Source organism: Molothrus ater, chromosome 10, assembly GCF_012460135.2.
Source record: "Molothrus ater isolate BHLD 08-10-18 breed brown headed cowbird chromosome 10, BPBGC_Mater_1.1, whole genome shotgun sequence".
Taxonomy (NCBI): Eukaryota; Metazoa; Chordata; class Aves; order Passeriformes; family Icteridae; genus Molothrus; species Molothrus ater.
Window position 1 is genome coordinate 4,024,151 of NC_050487.2, and position 22,971 is coordinate 4,047,121.

The following is a 22,971-nucleotide window of genomic DNA, read 5'->3' on the forward strand; positions in this document are numbered from 1 at the left end:
TACCCACAACCAGCTCCCGCACTTCCTTCCAGCGGATGAGGCTGCCTGTTTCATGCACCAAGGTGACACTGATTCTCCTCTGGATGCCCTGAGACCCACGAGGCCAGAGAGAAGGGACAGTAGTTAACACAGGTCCCAGCAGGGGTCAGCTAGGACAGCACCTTGGGCAGAGAGTACCTGGTGAAGGAGGAAGGTCCCATGGCATGGCATGCCTCCACGGTGGTCCACAACAGCAGGGATGTAGCTGGAAGAGAGGATTGCAGCATGAAACAGAATCCTGCCAGCCTGCCCAGAGGTGCTGAGCACTGGGCAAATCCCTCATTGCCTCCCTCTCCCAGCAGGACTTACTCTCCATTGGCCTCCAGCTCACAGATCTCAAAGAAAACCATCAGGTCGTACTTGCACTGGCAGGGGCCAGCACTGGGCCGAGTCATGGTGCTCAGCTTTGTGGCAGGCACTGCAGTGGGGCAGAAAAGACAAAGTGAGAGGCTGAGCCTGCTGCTGGCACTCAGAATGAGGAATATGATGGCAGAGGAAGGGCAGAGCAGGCAAGGACCTCAGGGCATGCATAGAGGCAGCAGCAAGAGCCTCATCCCAGGGAGCTTGCTGATCACTGGCAGTGCTTTCTCCCTTGCCCAGCATGGAGTGTCAGCAACAGACTGGCCTCAGCCATCCCCAGGTGCACACAGTGTGCCTGCACATCCCAAATCACACCGTGCTGCTCCAGGCACTGCTCAGGAACCACCACAGGGAGGCTGCTCCCCCTGAGCTGCTGTTTTGACTGGACAGCCAAACCCCCACAGCTGTGTCTCTCAGCAGCCATGCCACCCTGTGGGACACTGGGGCTGGGGGGCATCTGAGCAAGGAACCTCCCCCCTGCTGCTCTGCAGGAGGTGAGATGGGGGCTTTCCATCTGGTGAATACTGTGGAAATGGGGGTCTAGGGCTTTCGAGTGCCATGGCCCATAAAAAATAAATTAAATAGTACATTTTGTGGTGCCTCTGGGGAAGGGGACACCCACCCAACCTGGGAACCATGGGTGGGCACAGGAGTAGGGGGCTGGGTTCCCTACCTGGTTTGGAGAGTGGCATCACACGGGGGAAGTGGCGTCGGGATGGCCTCAGTGGGCTGCAGGCAGAACCAGCTTGGTTATAGCACCCCCAAAACCAGGCACCCCCAAACCCAGCCAGCCCCCTCTATGCCTTGGGGCCATGCTGGGTCCCCAGGCAGCCCACAGGCAGGGGCTGGGGGTGGTCCAGATGTGCCCACCTCAGGACATCCTTGCAGAGAGGTGGGAAGGGGTGCTGCTGGTAGTGGCCAAACACCTCGAACACAATTGGCTGGCTCTTGATGTATTCAATGAAAGATTTTGTCACCTCCACAGCGATCTAGAAGAGAAAGAGCTGCTGAGCCACTGACAGGGCAGTTTATCTGGGAAGGGGGATAGAGCCAGCAACAGCCCATGGGATGTGGAAGGGTGTAAGACTGTCAGTCCCCTGCATCCCTCACCCACTCCTCCCTCTTTCCACCAAGATCACTGCAGTGAAATCCCAGCCTTTTCAGGTGGGGCTGGGAGTGGCTTCTGGTGTTTTTCCTGCATGTCCACCACATCTAAGCCTGGCTTAGCTGGGTGTCTGTGAAGGGCTGGGAAAGCCAGGAGGAAGCTGCTTCCCTAGGAGAGGATCCAGCCAATGGCCCTGCAGAGACCCCAGCAGGAGCAGGAGCAGAGGGGTGGTGGGAGAGGAGTACGCACATTTTGGACATGATAGAAGCCCAGGGGTGGCCCCCGTCCTGTGTTCTTCAAGGGTTCTGTTGAAAAGGCCTCATCATGGCGATGGATGAAGCTGTGGAGGGAAGGAAGGTTGTTCAGGGGCTGTTCAGGGATGGGGACATGCTGGAGCAGGGAGGGGAGTGAAAGCAAAGGACCACAACAAGAACCTATTCCCCCTGGGGCTGCTGCCTGCCCCTTTGGCTGTCACAGAACCCCCTGAAGCTGATGGGAATCTCCTCTTGCCTTTTGCCAGTGACTAAACAAGTGCTTGGGCAGATTTCACAGCCATTGGGTTTGCCTCCCCATCCACAAAGGGCTCAGGGGCAGAGGAAACTTCCCAAATTCACCAGGAGCCCCCAGGTGATGTCTGGAGCTTCGTGGAAGAAGCAGGGCTGGGGGGCACTAGGGGCTCACTTGAACTGGCAGAAGATGTCAGCGTATTCTGCAGAGATGCTGGAGGCCTGCAGGACTGTCACACGGAAAGTGAAGATGCTGCCCAGCTTCAGGTGGTCCAAAGCCACCTCCAGTGGCCCGTCCTGTGCAGGCTTCTCTGGGCTGTCCAGAAGATCCTCTGGGGTCACTGCAGGGAGGAGAAGGCCCTTAGCAAGGCAGGGTGTCTTCCCCTCAGTGTTAGGAACATTTAGGAACAATGTTGAGATGCTGGAGCATGTCCAGAGAAGGGCAACAAGGCTGATGAACGGGTGTGAACACCCTTGTCCAACACAGCTGGGGGAGCTGGGGGTGTTTAGCCTGGAGAAGAGGAGGCTGAGGGGAGACCTTATCGCTTCTACAACTCCCTGAAAGGAGGTTATAGCCAGGTAAGGGTTGCTCTCCTCTCCCAGGCAACCACTGACAGAACAAGAGGACACAGGCTTGAGCTGCACCAGGGCAGGCTTAGGTCAGACATTAGGAATAAGCTGTTCACAGAAAGGGTGACTGAGCATTGGAAGGGGCTGCCCAGGGAGGTGGCACAGTCACTGTCCCCTGGAGGGGTTTAAGAAGAGCCTGGATGTGGCACTCAGTGCCATGGGGGTTGACAAGATGGTGTCAGGTCATAGGTTGAACACAAAGATCTCCAAGGCTTTTCCCTCTGTGACTCTGTCTGCCAGCAGCCCCCCATGGGAGCAGTGGGCTGTCAATGCCAAGGAGGGTGCAGGGAGCCCTCCCAAAGTGCCTGTCACCCCTGCTCACCTGCACAGGTGTTGTTGTTGACTTCATCAGCAGACGGGCCCACGTCGCTGACCTGCCCCTGCCCCTCCACGATGCGCAGCTCCTCCTGAGAGGTCCCCGAGCGAGACATCCCCACAGCTGGGCACGACTCCGACTGGAACTGAGCCAGGAGGGGACTTCAGGGATTCTGGTGGTCCTGCTTGCACCACCACCAGCATCCCAAGCACCCAGGCACCTCCAGCTCTCTTCTCCCACCCCACTGCAGCCCCCCTGGGACATGGGCGAGAGCAGGATGCACCTGGTGGGTACCCAAGGCTTGGTGGACCAAGAACACATTCCCTTCCCTCCACCCCTAGCAGCCTGGGGGTCCCCATGGGGATGCACTGAGGTGGCTGGCAGGGATCTGGGGTCCATGGGCATCCACCAAGAGCCAGGCCCACCTTACCTTCTCAAAGTGCTGGTCATCAAAGGAGATCTTGGCTGTCCCCGATTGCCGCACACCAGAGCCATAGTCAGGGGCTTCTTCATCCGCTGGAGGAGAGATCGGGGTGAGCCAGCACAGAGGGTGCAGGGGATGCCAGGGGCACAGAGGGTGCAGGGGATGCCAGGGGCACGTTGCTGAGGGGGGGTTCCCTCCTACCTGAGATGGCCTGGACAGCCACGCGCAGGAAGCCCTTCACCTCGCCCTTCTCGCTGACGATGGCCACGCGGTGCACCAGGGGCACGGGGTAGAGGAGGTTGCTCAGGTAGACAAAGGCCCTGCCAGAGAAGGGGGGGACACACAACAGGGGGGAGAGCGGTCACTGCTCCCACCCGTGGGTGCCCAGGCACGGCTGGCGTGGCCGGCAGTGGCCGGGATCCCAGGTCACTGCTCAGGGCGCGACCGCAGCGCTGCAAAGCAAAACTAAAGAGAAGGCAGCCAGGGCCAGGCGGAGGGGCTGGGGCAGCGGGCAGGCAGCGTGCCGCGGGCAGGAGGGTGGGCAGGAGGGTGCCACACGCCATGGACAACACCACAGAACACACCAGAGCTGCAGACCTCTCCGACCGTCACCTCCGTGGCAGGCAGGAGGGGAGAGGGCTGCGCTGGTGCCACCGTGAAGCCGTAGGGCGGGAGGACCTTCTGTGTGGTAGAGAGCTGGAGAACTTGGGCAGGAGGTGCTGCAACATGACTGGGGGGGCAGCTGCAGAGTCACCACGGGGAGGACAGGGGCAAGACAGGGGGGAGGAAGGGTGACAAGGGAGATGGAGGCTGTCAGGAGCAAAGGAGGCTGGAGGACAAGGTCCTGGACCTCCAGAGGTGAACCTGCTGGGGGTTCATGGCCCTGGCTCTGCCCGCCGTGTTGGAGACCACTGGGAGGGAGGCTGCGTGGTGTGGCTGGCAGCATCAGGGTTGTACATCCCCCCCCCTCCCCATCCCTTCACACACGTGGCTTCAGGGTCCTGGGCCACCTGCCAGCAGGTCACAGGGGTGGACAGCATGCCTGGCAGGTCTGAGCCTCCTTGCTCTCCTCTGCAGCATCCAGGTCACCGATGCCACCACGGCGAGGTGCCACGCTGGAGTCCAACACAATGGCTGCACCATGACTCTGTCAGCACCTCCTGTCAGGCCACTGCTCTCTGCTTCTCAAGCATTTTGGGTCCTCTTGCTGCCTCCCTCCGCCTCACTGTCAGCTTGCAATGGTCATCCAGCTCTGGCCATGGTGGCATGCTGGACCCTCCATGGTGACTACCTTTGGCACTGAGCTCCCTGCCAGAAGGTGTGAGCTAGCCGCACCACTTCCAGCAAGATGAGGCGTGGGGTGCCTGCCACCTCTCCCTGTGGCACCCACCAGCATCTTGAGGTGTGGTGGGGTGGGATGGTGCTGGGGGCTGGCCAGGACATCTCTCCTTCAGGAGGCTCCCATGAGGGTTGCATCTCCAGGCGGCTGCTGTGCTGCTCAGGGCATCCCAGCCTCACAGGAATCTTCAGATTCAGTGGCATCCCATAGTGCCCAGGGGGCTCTTGCAGCCCTGCCTTTGCACCCCAACTCCCAAGTCCGGAGATTTCCCCTGCACTGGTGACTCCCATTGACCTTCAATGCTCCTTGAGGCTTTTTCCACCCAAACATCTCAAAGGACTCAAGTTGTGGAAGCAGCTGATGCCAAATCATTATCTCCTGATGGGTCCATCTCAACCCATCTCTTCTCAGATGCCACTGGGAACAGGTGGTCAGACCATGGCAGGGTTCCCAGCAGGACTCATGGCTGGGGCAGAGCCCACAGGGAACTCTCGGAAGCGCAGGGATCTGTGTGCACCCACCCACCCAAAATCACAGGGCATCTGGAGTGCAAGCAAGGACTGGAAAGGGCAGGGAAGAGTGGGAAAGAGGTGGGGCAGGCAGGGAGGAGGGGGACAAGTGTGTCACTAGAGGAAGGAGGGCAGGGACACTAACCACAAGATTGGTGAGGTGCAAAGATGGCATGCTCAGATCAAAGAAAAGCCTTTCCAAAGGAAGATAAAAGTGAAAGGACCCCAATTTTTGCTAAAGCTTTGAAGAGATAGAGCCAGCAGCTAAAAAAAAAAAGAATAAAAACCCTTAAAATAACCAAAATTAAAAAAAATTGGAGAAAGAGAGAGAGAGAGAAAGAGAGAAAGAGAAAGAGAAAGAGAAAGAGAAAGAGAAAGAGAAAGAGAAAGAGAAAGAGAAAGAGAAAGAGAAAGAGAAAGAGAAAGAGAAAGAGAAAGAGAAAGAGAGAGAGAAAGAGAGAGAGAGAAAGAGAAAGAAAGAAAGAGAGGAAGAAGGAGAGAGAGGGAGAGAGGGAGAAGGGAGAGAAAGAAAGAGAGGAAGAGAGAAAGAAAGAGAGAAAGAGAGAGAAAGAGAGAAAGAGAGAAAGAGAGAGAGAGAAAGAAAGAGAGAAAGAGAGAAAGAGAGAAAGAGAGAAAGAGAGAAAGAGAGAAAGAGAGAAAGAGAGAAAGAGAGAAAGAAAGAAAGAAAGAAAGAAAGAAAGAAAGAAAGAAAGAAAGAAAGAAAGAAAGAAAGAAAGAAAGAAAGAAAGAAAGAAAGAAAGAAAGAAAGAAAGAAAGAAAGAAAAAGAAAATCAAAGACAAGGATCCAATCATAAACCAATCCAAGCACACTTCACAAGAAATGTGGCCGGCGGAGCTGCTGCGCGGGGAGCCAAACCCAGGGCAGACTCAAAAGAAGTCAGGAGGCACCAAGCTCTGGGGAACACGCCCCCGGCGTGGAGTGGGGTCGCTGCCACAGGGCCTCAGTTGGTTTTTTGAGGTGCCCTTGAGAGTTTTGGGGTTGTTTTGATATGTTTGTTTTTTTTCTTTTAAATAAGGAAAAATGAAAAAAGAAAATAAAAGGGGAAGAACCCAGCTCTTTCGGTCTGAGGCTGCAGGACTCTTAGCCCACCTCCACCCTCTCTGCCTGCCTTGCTCCCTCCTTCCCACCACGCTGCCTGGCTCTGGCACACCGAGGAAGCGGAGCCCCAGCTCACCCCGGTCAGGGAGCCCCTGCATGGGGCAAAGGCTCTCAGAACAGCTCCTGGTGCACACCCCCTTGGGAAAACCCCAGAGAAAGCTGGCAGCTCCTCAGTGCATTGTAGGGATGGGCAGATGGCTCCAGGTTTGGTGGCACAGCCAGGTTTGGGGCAGCTGGTGGGCTTCTCCACCAAGACTGGTGGAGCCCAAGGGGTCTCCAGCCAACAGGTATGAGAAATTAAAGTTTCTTGTCCTTGGCTCCAGCTAAAGAGGAGCTGGAGCCTACACCCAGGTCCCCACAACTTCCCTGGACATCTCCTATGCCAAGATGGCAGGTATGGCCCCAAGCCAAGCACTGGCTGGAGCTGGAAGAGCAAACACTGCTTTTGGCACTCTGTTCTGCACCCAGCTCTCTACTCACTCCCCTCAGCTTCATCCCCCACAACCACTTGGGGACATCCAAGCCTCCAGATTCAGGGGGGCTCACCCTGACCAATGCAGTGCCAGAGGCACTCAGGGTTTTGAAGCACCTGTGTGCCCCAGTTAGTGGCACCATAGGGTCATCCCAAGCCGGGTGGGAGGTGCTCCTTCCTGGGACAGAAATGCCCCCAGGTGGCTCCCCTGATTCCTTTGGTGCTGCAGACACAACAGAGCTCCCTTTTTCAGGGGAAAAAGACAATGTGCCCAAAAAGGTGCCCACATAAGGAAGGCACCATCCACCTTCCCCTACCATCCCTTTCCCCCACTCTGCTTCTCACAGCTCTACCTCAGTGGGGACCTCACCACCCTGCCAGGCACCCGGGCTTGGTGGCAGTCCCAGCCCAGCCTGCACCTCCGGGATGCCCCGGAGGTGGGAGTCGTGTCCAAAAGCAGCTCCCTCATGCGAAAGAGCTAGGTCCTTCCCGGCATGCTCTCCTAAAACCTCACCAACCTTCCTACTAAACTGAACAGGGGGAAGCGGTCGTAAAATGGATCCCGGCCATCACACAGCGGGCACTCCGGAAAGATGTCTTCCTCCAGGTCCTCCTCCTCCTCCTCCTCCTCCTCCTCCTGCCCCTGGTGCTGCTCGTCAGCAGGCTCGGTGATGTCGGAGTCGGGGTTCGAGAAGGTAGGGGAGGGGGTGAGATCAGCCATGCGCTCGCTCATGCATGTGTTGAAAAGAGGAGAGCTGTTGCAGCCAGAGATATCTGAACTAAGGTTAGTACAACAAGATAGAAGACATGTTAACACCAGCTGTTCCAAACAGAAAGAATAGGAATTTTGCTTTTTTTTTTGGTTTTTCTTGGTTGGGTTTTGGGGTGGGATTTTTTGTCTGCTTCAATCGAGGGACATTGGGAACAAAGACCTGCCCATCTGGTGCATCTCTAAAGCCACCAACAGCCAGACAAAAGAGCAACCCACGGAACCAGTGTGAATGCTGGGGACACCCTTTGCTGGGTTTGCAGGGAACGCAGGGACAGAGCAGGTGGCACAAAGGCTCGCCACTATCCCTGCTGCTGGAGAGAATCCCTCCTTGTGCTACAGCACAGGGGAATGCCTCCAGGCCACACAGCTCAGCCCCCTGCTCCCCCTGCCCTGCCCCAGCCTTCTCCAGGGTGGCCCATCCTCCTTGCTGGCACTGCACCCTTCCATCCAGTGCAGGAAGCGCAGGGGACACGCGGCACACACTGCACAGACAGACGGACGCTCAGACACCGGCGCGTGCACAGGGACACCACATGCCCACCGCGTGGAGCCCCCACGGCACCGGCTCCCTGCCTGCTGGACAGCCACAGCCCCCACACCCCCCGAGCTGGAGCCCATGGCTCTCAGCACTGGGTGAGGCAGGCAGCAGCAGCGTTGCCAGCAGCTCGTGTGCCCCTCGGGGCGCTGGCAGGAGAGCCGTGACACCGGAGCTGTCACACGGCGGGTGAGCGCTCCGCGCGCGGTGGGTGGCACTGGCAGCGTGTCCTCCTGCAGGACCTTCTGTGGGTGCCAGCCACGCTTGGAAGGAGCCAAAGCGCTCACCTGCCGACCAGCCTGAACCAGGGAAAGCGGTCGTAGAAAGGGTCTCCTCCAGTCACCACATTGTCACAGTCCTCGATGACGCTGGAAGGCACTTCTGCTGCTCGGTCATACATCTCACGCATCAGGTCCAGGCGCTGCCTGCAGGCACAAGGGACACCCATGGTGGTGGTGAGACACAGGGCTGTGGGCAGCCAAACCCTCCTGGCACCGCCATCTGTCACCCACCTCAGCTTCTCCAGGGTCCAGTAATGTGTTGCCCCGTTCTTCTGGTCCTGCACCTCCACAGCCACGATGGTGCGGGGGAACGGCCGCTTCTCCCGGTCCTTGGCAGCATCCGGAGGCAGCAGGTCGGGAGGGAGAGGGGAGTACAGCGTGTCCGTGAGGAGCACAAACTGGAACTGGACCTGGGGAGGGGCAGAGGGGCTGGTGAGACACCTGGAGGGCAGGAGGCTTCATGTGCTGCCTCTGGCGACCTCTCCTCAGCACCTGTGGGTGCTACAGCCAGGCAGGAAGGAGTCCAGGCACCCACCTTCTTTTTCAGCTCCACGCTGATGGCATTGGCTTCCTTGAGGAAGATAGCGTTGCCCCAGAGCAGGTCACGGAGGGAGGTGAACTGGTACCACTTCCACTTCCTAAAGGCCCAGAGGGCGAGCTCGAATTCCCGCTCTGTCCACTGCACTGTGGGGACATGGAGGGACAGTCACCCCACTACCAGGACATCGACCCACAGTTCACTCCTCATGCTCCCACAAAGCATCAAAACCTCCTGGCGGCTCCCAGCCCTCACCTTCATCCTCAGGTTCTTCCTCCTCCTCATTTGCCTCAGGGTAATACCTAGAATCCATCTGCTTCTGCAATGCCTCCAGTTTGCTCTCATAGTCCTGGGGGAAACAGGAAGAGAGGTGATGCAACCCACTGGTGTGACCTTCCTCCACGCTGCCACATCACACTCCTCTTCCCTGCAGGAACACAGCCTCCTCCCTCCTCTGGATCAGTGCTCGTGGTGACAACTCCAGGAACAACACATTTGCCCTTGTTTTTAGAACACAGACCCACCCCACACAAACATCTGCCAGGATTTCAGTCATGCCTGAGAAGGAGCCATGTCCCAGCCACCTACCAGCCTCTGCTGCTCCAGAAGGTAATTTGCCTCTTCCCTCTCCCTCCGGTACTGGTCCTCCAGTTCCTGGAGCCTACATGGAAGTGGGGAAGCAGAGGATGACCAAGCTGGAAGTGAACCCCCAACTCCCCAGCACCTCAGGCCGTGCTCTCACCGCTGCTCCATCTCCTGTTTCATGTCGATGCCTTGCTTCTCCAGCAGCTCTCTCTGGGCAAAGGCCCAGTCCACGGGCTCCGCGGGGGTCTCGGCGCACGGGGTCCGCTCGCGCTCCTGCCGAGCCTGCTCGGGGTGGTTGAAGCGGAACACGTGGCTCTTGCCCATGATGATACGGTTTCCTGCAGCCGTGGGCGCGGGGAAAGGCGTGGGGTTAATGTGGGACAAGTGCAGGGCCCCCATGGCAGGGAGGAAGGGGGGTTGGAGCAGCTCTGGCCTGCCAGGCCCGGGACCCACCTGAGCGCAGGATGCTGGGCTCTGTCACCTTTTTGCCATTCACGTAGGTGTCAGCACCTTCACAGGGCTCCAGGGTCACTATCACTGTGGAGACAGAGTGGAAGCAGAAGGATGAATCCTGCACGTGCTGCTCCCCTGCTCCAGCAGCCTCAGGAAGGGAGAGTCACCCCAGCCACATTTGGTACCCACCAGCAGCACCCACCCCATGGGCAGGTAACAGGATTCAGCCAACCTGGTGTTAATCAGAGCAGTCCCAAGGAATAAGGGCAGCTGGAGACTGCATGTGAGAGGAGACCAGAGCTTCCCCAGGCTCATCTCCCACAGCTCCTTCACACCCAGGTTCCTCCCATTTTGGGGGGTGGATTCTGTTCCACATCTTAAGAGGGGGAATGATCTACAGTCTGCTCAGCCATCCTGCCCTGATCTCCTCACCTTCCTTCCTTCCTTCCCACATGCCTTGTGTGAGCTCCCCTCCCAGCCAGGAGGGATGTAGCTCGTCTGGAAGCATGGAGTAGCCATGCAGTAAAGCCCAGCTAGTTTGAGGAGGGCAGGACATTCATCTGGGGGCAGGGGCTGAGGAGATGCAGAGGGATGGGTCCCCAGGGCAGTGAAGCCCCTCCAGACAAGCAGTACCTTCACCACCAGATTTGGTGTCACTGCGGAACAGGCAGTGCTCCTCTTTAATGAAGTGCCCGCTGAGAACGATGTCCTGCCTCTTCTCAGCATCTTCCCGGCCAACCCTGCGGGGGAAATCCAGCTCAGTCCTCCCTCAAAGCAGCTCCTCCTGAGTCTCCCCCCAGCCCCATCCTTGGAGCTGACAGGAGCAACCAACTCTTGGTGCACTGCAGGACCAAAATCTTGGGGATTTGCGCTTCGGGGATGCCCTGGGAACAGTGCCCAGCCTGGGGACAGCTGTCACCCCCCTGCCCACCTGGGGAAGTCAGACACTGAGATAGGGACAGTGCTGCCACCTCTCCATGGGACCTGGCCCTCACCTTGTTATCCCATCCTTGATGTAGTAGAGCAGACACTCGGACATGAGTGGATCCTCATTCAGGTTGACCAAGTGTGGTGTCTGGGAGGGACAAACAAGGAGCCATCCCTGAGTGCCCTGCCTGCCCGGGCACTGAGGGTGCTCTGCAGGAAGGAGGGCGCTCAGCAGCACTGCAGGCTGCCCCTGCACAGCCTCTCCTGCCCTCTGCATCTTCAGGGTGACACATCCAGACTTTTCCAGGGGACTGCACAGAGAGGCTGCCATGAGGATCCCTGCTTCCACAAGATTCCTTGCTCACTTCCTCACAGGGCTGAGTCCTAGCTACCCTTCCTCTGGCCTCCTTTGAAAATTCATGTTCCAAACAGGCCCAACACAAAGCCAAAACCTTCCCATGGGGAATCCCTGATATGACTCAGAATCCCCTGGGGCAGAACCCTTCTCACTTGTGCAATATTCTCTCTATATTCTCACTGTGAGAATATAATTCCATATTATAGAATCATGGAATGCTGTGGGTTGGAAGGGACATAAAACCACATCTTATTTCACCCCCTTTCCATGGATAGGGACATTGTCCAGTAGATCAGGTTGTTCCAAACCCCATCCAACCTGGCCTTGAACAATTCCAGGACAGGGGCACCCACAGCTTCTCTGGGTAACCTGTGCCAGGGCTTAATCACAACTCTCAGGGAAGAATTTCTTCCCAATACCTAATGTAAACCCTGCCCTCTGCCAGGTCAAAAAGGAAGTAAAAGTGCCCATTTTCCTCCACTGATTGTGCACCAGATGGTGCATCCAAAAAGAGCAGGTCCCAGAGGTTCATCCAAAAGCAGGGCAGACCTGAAGCCTGACCTGCAGGCTGAATTTCACTTTCTGGTTTTCTTCCTAACAGGTCCCTCACAGCCCTTTCCTGCTCTGGGTCACCAACCCCTTGTTCTTGATAGGAGGAAAATTTCTCCCCCAGCCAAAGGCCTCTCAGGCCAGAGCCAGCTTAGCTGCTGGGATTACACCTTCAGGGAACAGGGGCAGCCCCAGGAGTACCAGTGGGAGAAGTTCTGAGTGTACCAGACAGAATAGTGGCTGTAAGGAGCACCTTACCAGCCTGCTGAGACCCAGCATGCAGAGGGAACCCTCACCATGGTGCCACAAGCCTTGGCTGGCAGCAGAAACTCACTGCAAACAGGGCAGCAGAGCTGGAAGTCAAGGGAAAGGTGGGCTCTTCTCCATGGTGGCTGGAAGAAGTTGGCTGCAACATTTAACCTCTGGCCCCACTGGATAGACATAAAGCCCTGGGGGGCTTGAGACCTCCTTCACTTGCAGTTTTTGTCCAGATTTGTAAAGCTGGTGGTGACCTTCCACTGAGCTCCTGGAGCTGTAACCACCCCAGCCATGGCACACAGCAGGACAGCAAAGTGCAGTGCCCATAACAAAATGGATTTGCACACTATCAACACTAACTTTCCTCACCAGCCACTGGAGAAGTCAGAAGAGTTTCCACCTGCCAGATAGCTGAAGAGCAGGGAGGCACCAAGACCACCACAGCAATGCCCCACCTCCGAGACCAACCTGCTTTGGGGAATAAACCCCCACGCTTCCTACCCAAAGGTCTGGACTCCTAACAGGCAGCAGCTGGGACAAGAAACAAAGACAACAGTGCACAAGTTTATCCTAAAAGTCAGATTGGCCACGTAAGAGGAAGGCTGTGAAGTCTTTATCACCACCTGAGCTGGGGACACACACACTTAAGAGGTTTGGCCAAGTCAAATGCTACAAGCAATAAAGAGATGGAATATTTGCCCACCCACATTTCTTAGCAATGACTCGCTGGCTTCAGGGGCAGCAATTTGAAATATCTGAAAGTATGAATTTTTATGAGTTAACACTGGAGTTCAAGAGAGTGATCATCAGCAAATCCCCTCATGCAGGGGGCCAGCATGCCAGCAGTGGGGGTGGACATTTATCCACGTATTTGTACCCATGTTTGTGCCCAGCAGGCTCAATGCTGGGATTTCCCCCACAGGTTTCAGAGCCAAGAAAAGGCTAGTGAAGGATATGGGACTGGCCAGCTGTGACAGAGTGGATCAGAAGGGAGCTGCAGGGGTACAAACCAGTCCCCAGGAAGAAGAGAATAGGATGATCCTACCTTTTTAGGAGAAAATACACCCAAGGTGCCTCCATCCTCCCTCATGGCCACCCCCATTTCGGCCAGCAACGCTTCCCTGAAGGAGCAAGAGAAAGAAGTGCCTGTCAGAACTCCATGCACCTCTAGGATGGAAGCCCTTGGTTTGTCCCATGGATTGCAATGCAGGGCTTGCCACAGCTCTCATCACAGTCCAGGTGGGTTTTTCAGAGCAGCCCACCTCTGTGCAGGCTGACATGGTGGGTACTGGGGTCCCCAGGGGCAACCCAGGGTCCAGCTGGACATCCAAACTGTTTGGCTGTCCCAGGAACCCAACTGCTCTAACAAAGTGCCCAAGGAATGCCACTTGTGCCCTGCCATCCTGCCCCAGTCCACCGGCCCACCCACCTCTCCATCCGTATCGCTTCTGTCCTGCGCAGCTTCTCCTCCCACGTCTCGTTCAGCTCTGCAATGATCTTCTCTGTCTCCTGCCAGGGGGGTTAAACAGGGCTTGGGGACACCATCCTGGGGCAGCACTCCTGGCCATTCTGCACAGTGTGCTCCAGTGGGACACCAGTCCCAGTTTCAGCAGCATTTCACCCCCATCTTTCCATCAGTCCCACCTTCAAAGAGTGAGGCACAGACACCACCCTCTCCATTGCCTTGCTGCCAGCCCACTGCTGCACCATGCAGGACCAGGAGCACTGTGCCCATCCCAAGCCCAAAGCACCTGTCCCACATGTCCAAGGCAGCACCAGAAGGACCCTACAACACCCAAACCCTCAGGGTGGGCGAGCTCTAGGTCTGTCCACTCTGCAAGAGCACATCTGAGTATCGCTTCCATGAGGACCACCCTTCATGGGGCTCCAGAAAACACTGAGCCCCCTCTGCAAGCTGGAGGGCAGGGGGAAGGAAAGAGGGAAGGAAAGGGAAAGGAAGTTCCAGAAAGGGAAAGGGAAAGGGAAAGGGAAAGGGAAAGGGAAAGGGAAAGGGAAAGGGAAAGGGAAAGGGAAAGGGAAAGGGAAAGGAAAGGTGTTGAAGATTGCAATGCAAGTTGTTTTCCATTACCATCTGTATGGCAGATTACCTTTGGCAAGCGGGCAGTTTGCCTTATCTCTCTCTTTGAGTGACCACATTCACACCTCCCTCGGGAGGGGACATTGCTGATAACAGCTATTGAATGTCACTGCATGGCTGATAAGAACTACAGCATCCCATTGGGAGATGTGAGCCCAGAGGGAGGAGCCAAGCATTGCTACCCAGATATATATAGTCCAGGGGTTTTTGAGACACCAGCACGGCTTCTCCACGGAATTCCCATGAGGAACAGCAGCTGTCTTCTTCTTCCACGGGATCTTCAGAGGCAGAATCCATCCTTCTCTACAGGACCCCCTTACTCCAGCAAAACCAGCCCTGACACTGCAGGAGGGCTGCAGCCGCATTTCCAATTGGACTGCCACCAACACCCTGACCCACAGGGTGTCAGGCTGGGTTCTGACTCTGTCAGTGTTGTTCCAGTCTACTGCATTGTTTATTTTATCCTTTTTTTCCTTTCCCTATTAAAGAACTGTTATTTCCTGCTCCCATATTTTTGCCTGAGAGCCCCTTAATTTAAAATTTATAGCAGTTCAGAGGGGTGGGGAGGATTTACATTCTCCATTTCAGGGGAGGCTCCTGCCTTCCTTAGCAGCCTCCTGTCTTTCCAAACCAAGACAAAAGGAAAGGAAAGGCAAGGCAGCAGCCTCTTACCTTGAGCCTCTCAATTGCCTCTTCGCTGCCCGGAGCAAACATGATGCGCTCGTGGAGGCTGGCGACCGAGGCAGCACGGCTGGACAGGGCAGAGAGGGAGGAAGAGGGGCTGATGCCAGCGATGGCGTTGGTCACTGTGGAGAGATTGTCATGGCGCTGGCTCAGCTCTGCCCCTCCAGCATCATTATTGTTCTCAAGGTCGGACACATCTACGGGCGCGGAAGGAGGGGTGGGCCGGGGAAAGACACACAGACAGGGTGACAGAGAGAGACAGAGACAAGAAAAGCTGTTGGGAAAAAAAAAAGAGTGGCCGGTGCGTCGAGAAAAAAGCCGGGAATTACAGGAAAAGGCACAGGCAAGAGCAGAGCAGCACAGACAGCAACAGGGCAGGGCAGGCACTCTCTTCCCCTCAGGGAACAGGGCTGTTGGCTGAGGCAGATGCTGCAAGCAGCCATCCTGGGCTCCCAGGGACACTTTTGTGCAACCTCAGATCCTGCATCCATCAGGTCTGGGATCAAATGTCCTCCCCAAGTATGTGCCACTGCCTCTGGCATTCTCTCCATCTCTCACAGCCTGTGTGATTTTCCCTGCCCAGATGCCCCAGATTAGGCAGATCAGGGAGCAGAGAATGAGAAGGGAAGGGGATGAGAGGGGGTGGCCTTCTGCCCTACAAAGGGTCAGGTAGACAGGGCAGGAGAAGCATCAGGATTCCCTCACAGGGTCTGCTCAAAGGAAGCCCGTGGCCTGCTGGAGCAGCACCTTGGCCAGGCAGCCAGAGAATGAAGCCAGGACTACAGGCAGGGGGGCTTGCCAGCTTGCAAGCTGTGGTGGCTTAGGACCAGGTGTGGGAGATGCTCCTCCAGCCCTGAGGAGTTACTGGTTCTCAGAGCAGTGTGCAAGAGGCAGGCAGGGCACAGGTCAGCAGGTGCAGGATTATTCACCCATCTCCATTAGCCCACACCCAGGGAAGCTGAGCCAGGAGGGCACAAGCAGGCCCCTGGCTCCTCAGCAGGCTCACCATAGCCTGGCTGCACTGCCTGACCTGGGGTGGGACAGGGCCCAGTGCTTATCCATGGGCCAAAGCCTCCTGGCCACCACCACCCACCAATCCATCAGTAGAGCACCATTCCATCCCACCCGAGGCCGTGCCAGGCTCCAGCCCCAGTGAGACACCAGCAGCAGCAGAGCAGCAGCAGCAGCGACAGGAAACATCACAACAGCATGAAGAGGAGTCCCCGTGTGGCCTGGGCCCTTGGCATGGCCAGGTGGGAGGACACTGGTCCCTTCAGCACTAGCCCAAGCCCAGGTGCTAGCTGCCACTCTGGCACCATGCCCTGTGCCAGCTCCCTGAGGATGGGCAGCCTGCAGGCACACAGCACCCCAGCAGCAGGGGCTGGCTGCAGGAGCCCTCCCCATGCTGCACGGGTGCCCCTGGGCACAGCCCAGATCTCCAAAAAGCTGTGAAGCAACAGAGAGTACCAGTGATGGGGAATACACACATTTGGATCCTCCCGCAGCAGGGTGGGCTAAGAGAGAAAGAGAGGGCAGGGAGGGGGGTAAGACAGAGAGAACAGAAGAGAGAACAGAACAAGGGGGGGCTCATCTCAGTAGGGTATCAGACAGCACAGGGAGGGGAGCCCATGGGCACGTGCAGCCCCAGTAACACCTTCCTGGCACCTCTGCTGGGTGCTGGATGCTGAAGATGGTGGGTGGAAGGGAAGAAGGGAAGGTTTGCTGGGCAGAAAGCAGCTCCCCTGCCACAGGAGGGGCTGGGGGCTCTGCCCATGCGTGCAGGGGCTCACCAGGGGCAGCAGTGGTGCTGCTGTGGGGCAGGGCAGCAGGGTGCAGGGAGGCTGTGGGGACATCAGCCCATCTCTGCCTGGAGCCAGTGGCAGGGAGCACCCCTGGTACCTACTGTCAATGATGTCCCCGAGGCCCTGGGCGTAGAGCAGGTCACGCAGACGAGCCACCTCATCCTTCAGCTCCCTGATGAGCTTGTTGTTGGGGTCCTCATTGATGACAGCATTGCAGCGGATCTGCTTGGCACGGTCAGCGTACCTAGGGAACAGGGGCAGGGTCCTGAGCAACACTGAGAACAGGGGCAGGGTCTTGAACAGCACTGAGAACAGGGCCAGGGTCTTGAACAATGCAAGAACAGGAGCAGGGTCTTGAACAGCACTGAGAACAGGGGCAGGGTCTTGAACAACACTGAGAACAGGGGCAGGGTCTTGAGCAACACAAAAACAGGGGCAGGGTCTTGAACAACACAAGAACAGAGGCAAAACCCCAGCTGCTGGACAAGCAAGAGTGCTGCAGAGCCCCTCCAGCAAGGAGGATCCCAGTGCCGGGACAATCCTTTGGGCTTTTGTCTGGGGTTGCAGGCTCCCTCCAGAGCACACCCCCAGGGAGGGACACCACAGAGCTGGGGAGAGCATGTGGCAGTGCCTGTGCCTCAGCCTCCCCTGTTCCTGCTCACTGCAGGGAGAACAAGGGCACTTCTTCCTACCTGAGGGTGCTGAGGGTCTCATCGTAGTTGATGTCAGCAGGACTGAGAGCAGCCACCATGGCAGTTCTGGAGTTGCCTCCTGCCCAGTAAGACAGAGGCATGAGGGAGATGCTGGTCCCTGTGCCCCCTGCCATGCCCTGCCTGGCAGCCTTTGGCAGAGAACACCCCCCAGCTGTGCTCACCCAGGTTCTCCCGCAGCAGCCAGGTCAGCACCGAGTCTCGGTAGGGGATGAAATCTGTCTTCTTCTTCTTTTTGTTCTGGGAGAGCAAAGGGAAGGGCTGTCAAGATGCCTGCTCTCCTCAAAGGGAAGGTGACAGCTGGTCCCCAGCCATGGGGACTTGGAGCAGGATGGAAACCTTGGGCATCTTTGCCCAGGTCCACAGGTCCTGCCTGTGAAATGCCCTGAGCTGGGAGGGTAGCTTAAGGCTGGCTACTGAGAGCCCCAGAGGGAGGAGGAGGAATGACGAGAAGAATGTGCCTGAACTCGAGCTGTTCTCACTCCCAAACCACCCTGCAACCCACTCCCACCCACTCCCACCCACTCCCACTGTGCTCAAAACCAACGCCCCCCTCCCCATCCAGCCTGGGCACCCACCTTGTTGGGCCCTGAATCCTGCAAAGGAAATGGAGACACTGTTTAGGGGAGCTGCTTTTTTCCTTGGCACCCACCACAGATCCCTGGCCCTCAAACAGAGAGTGCCACAGGTCCCCATGCAGATGGCATCTCCAGCAGCCCAGCTTGTTCCAGCTGCAGGGACAGCTTGGAATGTGTCTGCCCACCCCTTGGAGCTGGGATGCTCCATCCCATGGAGCTGGGATGCTCCATCCCTCAAAGCTGAGCCCATCCCATGGAGCTGGGATGCTCCATCCCTCAAAGCTGAGCCCATCCCATGGAGCTGGGATGCTCCATCCCATGGAGCTGGGATGCTCCATCCCATGGAGCTGGGATGCTCCATCCCGTGGAGCTGGGATGCTCCATCCCTCAAAGCTGAGCCCAGCCCTGCTGGCCCAAGCCCAATTCCCCCCAGTGCCAATGTTTGTCTTCTCTCCAGCTACCTACCATTTCTGCCAGGGCAGAGATGACTTTCCCCAGAGTGGTCAAGGACTTGTTGATGTTTGCTCCTTCCTGGTTAGAAGAGGAAAATGCTCAAGGCCCTATTTCAGAGCCACATTAAAGCCCAGGAGAAAATGAGGAATATCCAGCATGGTGTGGACAAAGAGCAGCTGGTCCTGATGGGTAACCAGCACCCCCCAGCTGGGACTCATGGTGAAACTGGCACTGGGCAGCTTTCAAACACAATCCCATCAAGGATTTTGGCAGTGCAGTGTGCAAAGAACCAGGCAAGGAGATGTTTTGGGAATGAGGGAGGAGGCCATGGTGTCCCACCAGCAGAAGGGGACCTCAGGTCAGCTCTCACCTTTAGCCTTGTGCCCTTGGCACCTGTAGAATCAGCTCTCTCACTCCCAGCCAGGTCCACCAAGCTGATTTTGCTGACCTGCAGGCAGAGGGGAGGCTGTCAGCCCTGTGGGCACAGCAAACCCAGCACGAAGCCAAAACCCCTTGCAGGATGGCACTGCTCTGAGGGCAGCAGTGGCTCTGCAGGGTCATCCTTGCAGGAACTGCTCAGGAGCAGGGCTAATACCCTTGCAGGCAGGGCTGAAGGGCACCAGCTGCCAAATATCCTGTGCAGGGGCCAGTCCCTGAAGGGACCACGAGCCTAAAATGTGCCTGGCACTCATCTCCCTCCTGCTCCAACCCTCCACCAGGCTGCACCACCATGCCCCAAGTGCTGATGAAAGAGCACAAAAGTCCTTCCTGGACCCATGAGGGCTCCCCTGAGTCCCCCAGCCCTGCTCTTGCCTTCTCAGTGGTGATGTCTGTCTCGGCGTCGTGCCGCTTCTGCGTGAAGATGATGTTGAACACGGCGTGGGAGCGGCTGCTGGTCTCATTCATGTTGGTGGCAGCCACTGTGCTGCAGGGAGAGCAGGACAGGGAGCTGTGACACTCTGTGAGGGACACTGGAGTGATGGGGCCAGGGCCAGGACAGGGTACATGGTGGGAAGGCAAGAATAGAGGACAAGAGAGGGCTCTGAGAGAAGATGTGCACAAGTTCAAGATTTTCCCTGCTGTCTCCAGTGCCCTTGGAAAGCAGGAGGAAAGTGAGGTGAAAGCAAGTGGGGGTTCCTTCAGCGAGGAAGGGGTTGCCACTTCCAGGGCAGCTGGACTGGCAAAGTCAGGGAGTGAAGCAGGACCTTCTAGAAGTGACTGCAACTTCCCAAACCCTGCCCATCTCCTGCCCTTCTCCAACTCACCGGGCCTTGTTCCCAGAGTCCATGAGGTCCTGGATATCATTGTAGGAGGTCACAGCCAGCTTGGAAAGGTCCTCAACATATGGACCCATCAGGGGATGCTCCCTCACCCGCAGGTTGCCCTTGTTCTTGGGGTTCAGCAGGTCCCTCACACGTTCACAGTAGATCTCCATGTAGCTCACCTAGAGCAGAGGGCACGGGGCAGAGCTAGCAGGATGGCCCCAAAGAGGGCTCTGCACACTGGCACAACCTGTGGAGCCAGCTGGGAGGCCAGAAGGGGCTGGGCAGGCAGAGGGAGGGGTGCCTACCTCCACAGAGTAGGACATGTTGTCATTGGTGGTGTCATTGATGCGGGAGAAGAGATCCTCACACAGCTGTGGACACAAGAGCCAGGCTCAGCCCCAGTGCGCCTGCCTGGGGGGCCCAGACACAGGGGTTTCTACCTTTTCACCCCAAAAACCAGCCAGTGAGTGCTGGGATAGCTCCTGGGGAGCTGGCAGAGTCCCCCCATGCTGACATGGACAATCAGCATCCCCAGAGCCCCAATGTGGTGTCATTGATGGAGGAGAAGAGGTCCTCGCACAGCTGTGGACACAAGAGTGCCCAGACACAGGGGTTTCTACCTTTTCACCCCAAAAAACAGCCAGTGAGTGCTGGAACAGCTCCTGGGGAGGTGGCAGAGCCCCCCCCCCCCAAAGCTGACATGGACAATCAGCATCCCCAGAGCCCCACCATGTCCCCCCAGGCCAGCACATGGCAGCTCTTGGGCCACTGTTGCTCACATCCACTGGCCTTGTGTGGCCAGACCATAGTCCTTCCAGCCCTGGAGAGCCTGGATGAGCCTCCTTGACCCCCTCCTGGTGGAGCCATGCCAGCTCACTGTCACAGCAGTGCTACATTGGACCTTGGCAAAGCCTCACCCCCGCCCTGCTGCCCTCTTTCCTCCCAGCTCTGCTTTTCCTTTGGGCACCCCTTTGGGAATGGGGAGGATAGGCAGTTTTCCCCAGGCATACCTGTGGGATGATGCCTTGCTGGTCCTTCTCCTGCTTGCCCATCATGGTGTAGGATTTCCCAGCTCCTGTCTGCCCGTAGGCGAAGATGCAGACGTTGTAGCCTTCAAAGGCATGCTGCAGCATCTCCTCGCCAATGTCCCGGTACACTTGCTTCTGGGAGGCATAGTTGATGTCTGCAGGCTGCACAGAGGAGGGGGACATGGAGGAATTGGGCAAGGAGGCCCTCCTGCCTCTCCCCAGCCCAGCCTTCCAGGCGGGCTCAGCCCTCCCAGTGCTTACCGTGGTGTGGGACCAGTAGGAATAGTCAAAGCTGAAGCTTTTTGGTGTCTCTTTGGGCTGTTTTGGGTTCAGGATAGCTAGGGACAAACAGATGGAACATGAGGCCACCAGCCACCCCTGGTAGCCCTGCCCCATGCCCCTCTGCCCCCCACCATGTGGGAGGGATGAAGGGTGATGGGTTTCGGTCCAAAACAGTCCTGGAAGGCTGTCTCAGACATCTTTTCATGTAAAATCCTTCTCTTAGGACTTTTCTTCTTGAGAAGCTGAGAGGCCTCAGGGACAAAATGTAACCAATGGTTATCTGCTGCTGTGGAATGCAACAGGCAGGTCTGTGATTGGTTTCATGTGGTTGTTTCTAATTAATGGCCAATCACAGCCCAGCTGGCTTGGACAAAGTGTCCAAGCCACAAACTTTTGTTATTCATTCTTTTCTATTCTTAGCTTAGCTAGCTTTCTGAGATGAAACCTTTTCTTCTATTCTTTTAGTATAGTTTTAATGTAATATATATAATAAAATAATAAATCAAGCCTTCTGAAATATGGAGTCAAATCTCATCTCTTCCCTCATCTGAAAACCCCTGTGAACACGGTCACAGAAGGCGGACTGGGAATCTTCCAGCTCTGCAGGTGGGTCCAGAACCCCCAGACCCCACCTGTGAAAGCAGAGGAGGTGGATGCCATGGCCAGCAGAGCCCAGGGAACAGGGCAGAGCCTGGCCCAACCCTCCTGCTGGACACAGAGAGGGGGACATGACTCCTTCCCCCAGGGTCCCTCCTGCTGTGGCACCTGCCCATGGGAGCCCAGCACGGCACAGGAGTGCTGCTGACATCTTTTTATGAAAATCCTTTCCTTGGGTTTTTTTTCCTCCTGAGAAGCTGAGAGGCCTCAGGGACAAAATGTAACCAATGGTTATCTGCTGCTGTGGAATGCAACAGGTGCATCTGGGATTGGTCTCATGGGGATGTTTGGAATTAATGGCCAATCACAGCTCAACTGGCTTGGACAGAGAGTCCGAGCCACAAGCCTTTGTTATCATTCTTTCCTTTCTATTCTTAGCCAGCCTTCTGATGAGAACTTTTTCTTCTATTCTTTTAGTATAGTTTTAATATAATATATAGCATAAAATAATAAATCAAGCCTTCTGAAACATGGAGTCACCATTCTCATCTCTTCCCTCATTCGAAAACCCCTGTGAACTCACGGTCACACAGGAGGGTCACAGCCTTCCTCTCCCCAGAGCCCCCATGGTGGGGTGGGAGCAGCTGCAGCCCTGCCAGGGCTCCCCCAGAGCCCCTCTGGCTCCTTCCCCTGCAGGTGCCCAGCCCCAGCAGTGATTAATGCCTCGTGTCACACCAGCAGCGGAAACAAGAGTCTGCTTTTGTCATCCCCTGATGAAAAGGACGTTGCTATGGAAATTGGAGACTGCATCACTGCTCTTCCTCATGCCATGGGTGTTTTTTTTTTCCCTCCTGTAGAGCATTTACCATGTGGTTTTATTTCTGAAACAACAGATGCATCAGAAGCAGCCCAGACCAGCGGGCAATCACGAGGTTCAGCCACCAGCCATGTTAGGTGACACTGAAGTGACATTGAGGCCTGCACAGCACAGCTCCTGTGCCCCCTGCCCCAGCTGCTCCCTGCCACCACCAAGGATGGAGAAACCACCAACCCTGAACTTTCTCCAGCCCAGCCTGCTCTGCCCTTCAGGCAGCCAGGGCTCAAACCACTCCTGATTCCAGCTGGGCATTCCTGGGCAGCCCCAGGCATGGGGCAGCTCACTGCTGGGATCTCTGGTGGCCAGATGTGCTTCCAGATGTGCAGTGTCACGCACAGACATGCTTTCTGCTCTGAATCCCTCCTCCAACACCACAATGGATACACCTTCCACTCCCGTGGGAAGGGTCCCCCCCTTGTGACCTGAGAACAGCCCAGCACAGCAGCAGCAGACTGGGGAAGGGGGGTCAGCATCCAGCCCCAGCCACAAAACCACAGCGTGGTGCTGCTGAGATGCTCCTT

The 22,971-nt window shown here is 56.7% G+C and overlaps 1 protein-coding gene across 24 annotated transcripts in view; it reads right to left on the reverse strand.

Moving 5' to 3' along the window:
• Nucleotides 1-22,971, reverse strand: part of KIF1A (kinesin family member 1A) — a 43,030-nt gene that overhangs the window by 11,959 nt on the left and 8,100 nt on the right. For 4 of the 24 annotated variants that reach the window (XM_036388902.2, XM_036388901.2, XM_036388899.2 and 1 more), the window contains exons 3-37: nucleotides 20,956-21,032; nucleotides 20,677-20,856; nucleotides 19,972-20,037; nucleotides 19,667-19,845; nucleotides 19,215-19,326; nucleotides 18,772-18,849; nucleotides 18,414-18,479; nucleotides 17,949-17,966; nucleotides 17,535-17,610; nucleotides 17,353-17,431; nucleotides 16,762-16,904; nucleotides 16,346-16,372; nucleotides 14,847-15,055; nucleotides 13,506-13,585; nucleotides 13,122-13,197; nucleotides 10,980-11,059; nucleotides 10,618-10,724; nucleotides 9,985-10,068; nucleotides 9,689-9,869; nucleotides 9,535-9,607; nucleotides 9,202-9,295; nucleotides 8,944-9,092; nucleotides 8,640-8,818; nucleotides 8,415-8,552; nucleotides 7,339-7,599; nucleotides 3,582-3,700; nucleotides 3,387-3,472; nucleotides 2,963-3,101; nucleotides 2,186-2,351; nucleotides 1,754-1,844; nucleotides 1,270-1,388; nucleotides 1,073-1,128; nucleotides 349-457; nucleotides 178-244; nucleotides 4-88 (exon numbers count right to left, since the gene is read on the reverse strand). In XM_036388902.2, coding sequence (XP_036244795.1) covers nucleotides 4-88; nucleotides 178-244; nucleotides 349-457; nucleotides 1,073-1,128; nucleotides 1,270-1,388; nucleotides 1,754-1,844; nucleotides 2,186-2,351; nucleotides 2,963-3,101; nucleotides 3,387-3,472; nucleotides 3,582-3,700; nucleotides 7,339-7,599; nucleotides 8,415-8,552; nucleotides 8,640-8,818; nucleotides 8,944-9,092; nucleotides 9,202-9,295; nucleotides 9,535-9,607; nucleotides 9,689-9,869; nucleotides 9,985-10,068; nucleotides 10,618-10,724; nucleotides 10,980-11,059; nucleotides 13,122-13,197; nucleotides 13,506-13,585; nucleotides 14,847-15,055; nucleotides 16,346-16,372; nucleotides 16,762-16,904; nucleotides 17,353-17,431; nucleotides 17,535-17,610; nucleotides 17,949-17,966; nucleotides 18,414-18,479; nucleotides 18,772-18,849; nucleotides 19,215-19,326; nucleotides 19,667-19,845; nucleotides 19,972-20,037; nucleotides 20,677-20,856; nucleotides 20,956-21,032 — 3,849 coding nt within the window. The remainder of the gene's footprint in view (nucleotides 1-3; nucleotides 89-177; nucleotides 245-348; nucleotides 458-1,072; nucleotides 1,129-1,269; nucleotides 1,389-1,753; nucleotides 1,845-2,185; nucleotides 2,352-2,962; nucleotides 3,102-3,386; nucleotides 3,473-3,581; nucleotides 3,701-7,338; nucleotides 7,600-8,414; nucleotides 8,553-8,639; nucleotides 8,819-8,943; nucleotides 9,093-9,201; nucleotides 9,296-9,534; nucleotides 9,608-9,688; nucleotides 9,870-9,984; nucleotides 10,069-10,617; nucleotides 10,725-10,979; nucleotides 11,060-13,121; nucleotides 13,198-13,505; nucleotides 13,586-14,846; nucleotides 15,056-16,345; nucleotides 16,373-16,761; nucleotides 16,905-17,352; nucleotides 17,432-17,534; nucleotides 17,611-17,948; nucleotides 17,967-18,413; nucleotides 18,480-18,771; nucleotides 18,850-19,214; nucleotides 19,327-19,666; nucleotides 19,846-19,971; nucleotides 20,038-20,676; nucleotides 20,857-20,955; nucleotides 21,033-22,971) is intronic. The other 20 variants (XM_036388914.1, XM_036388913.1, XM_036388912.1 and 17 more) reach the window with 7 other exon arrangements.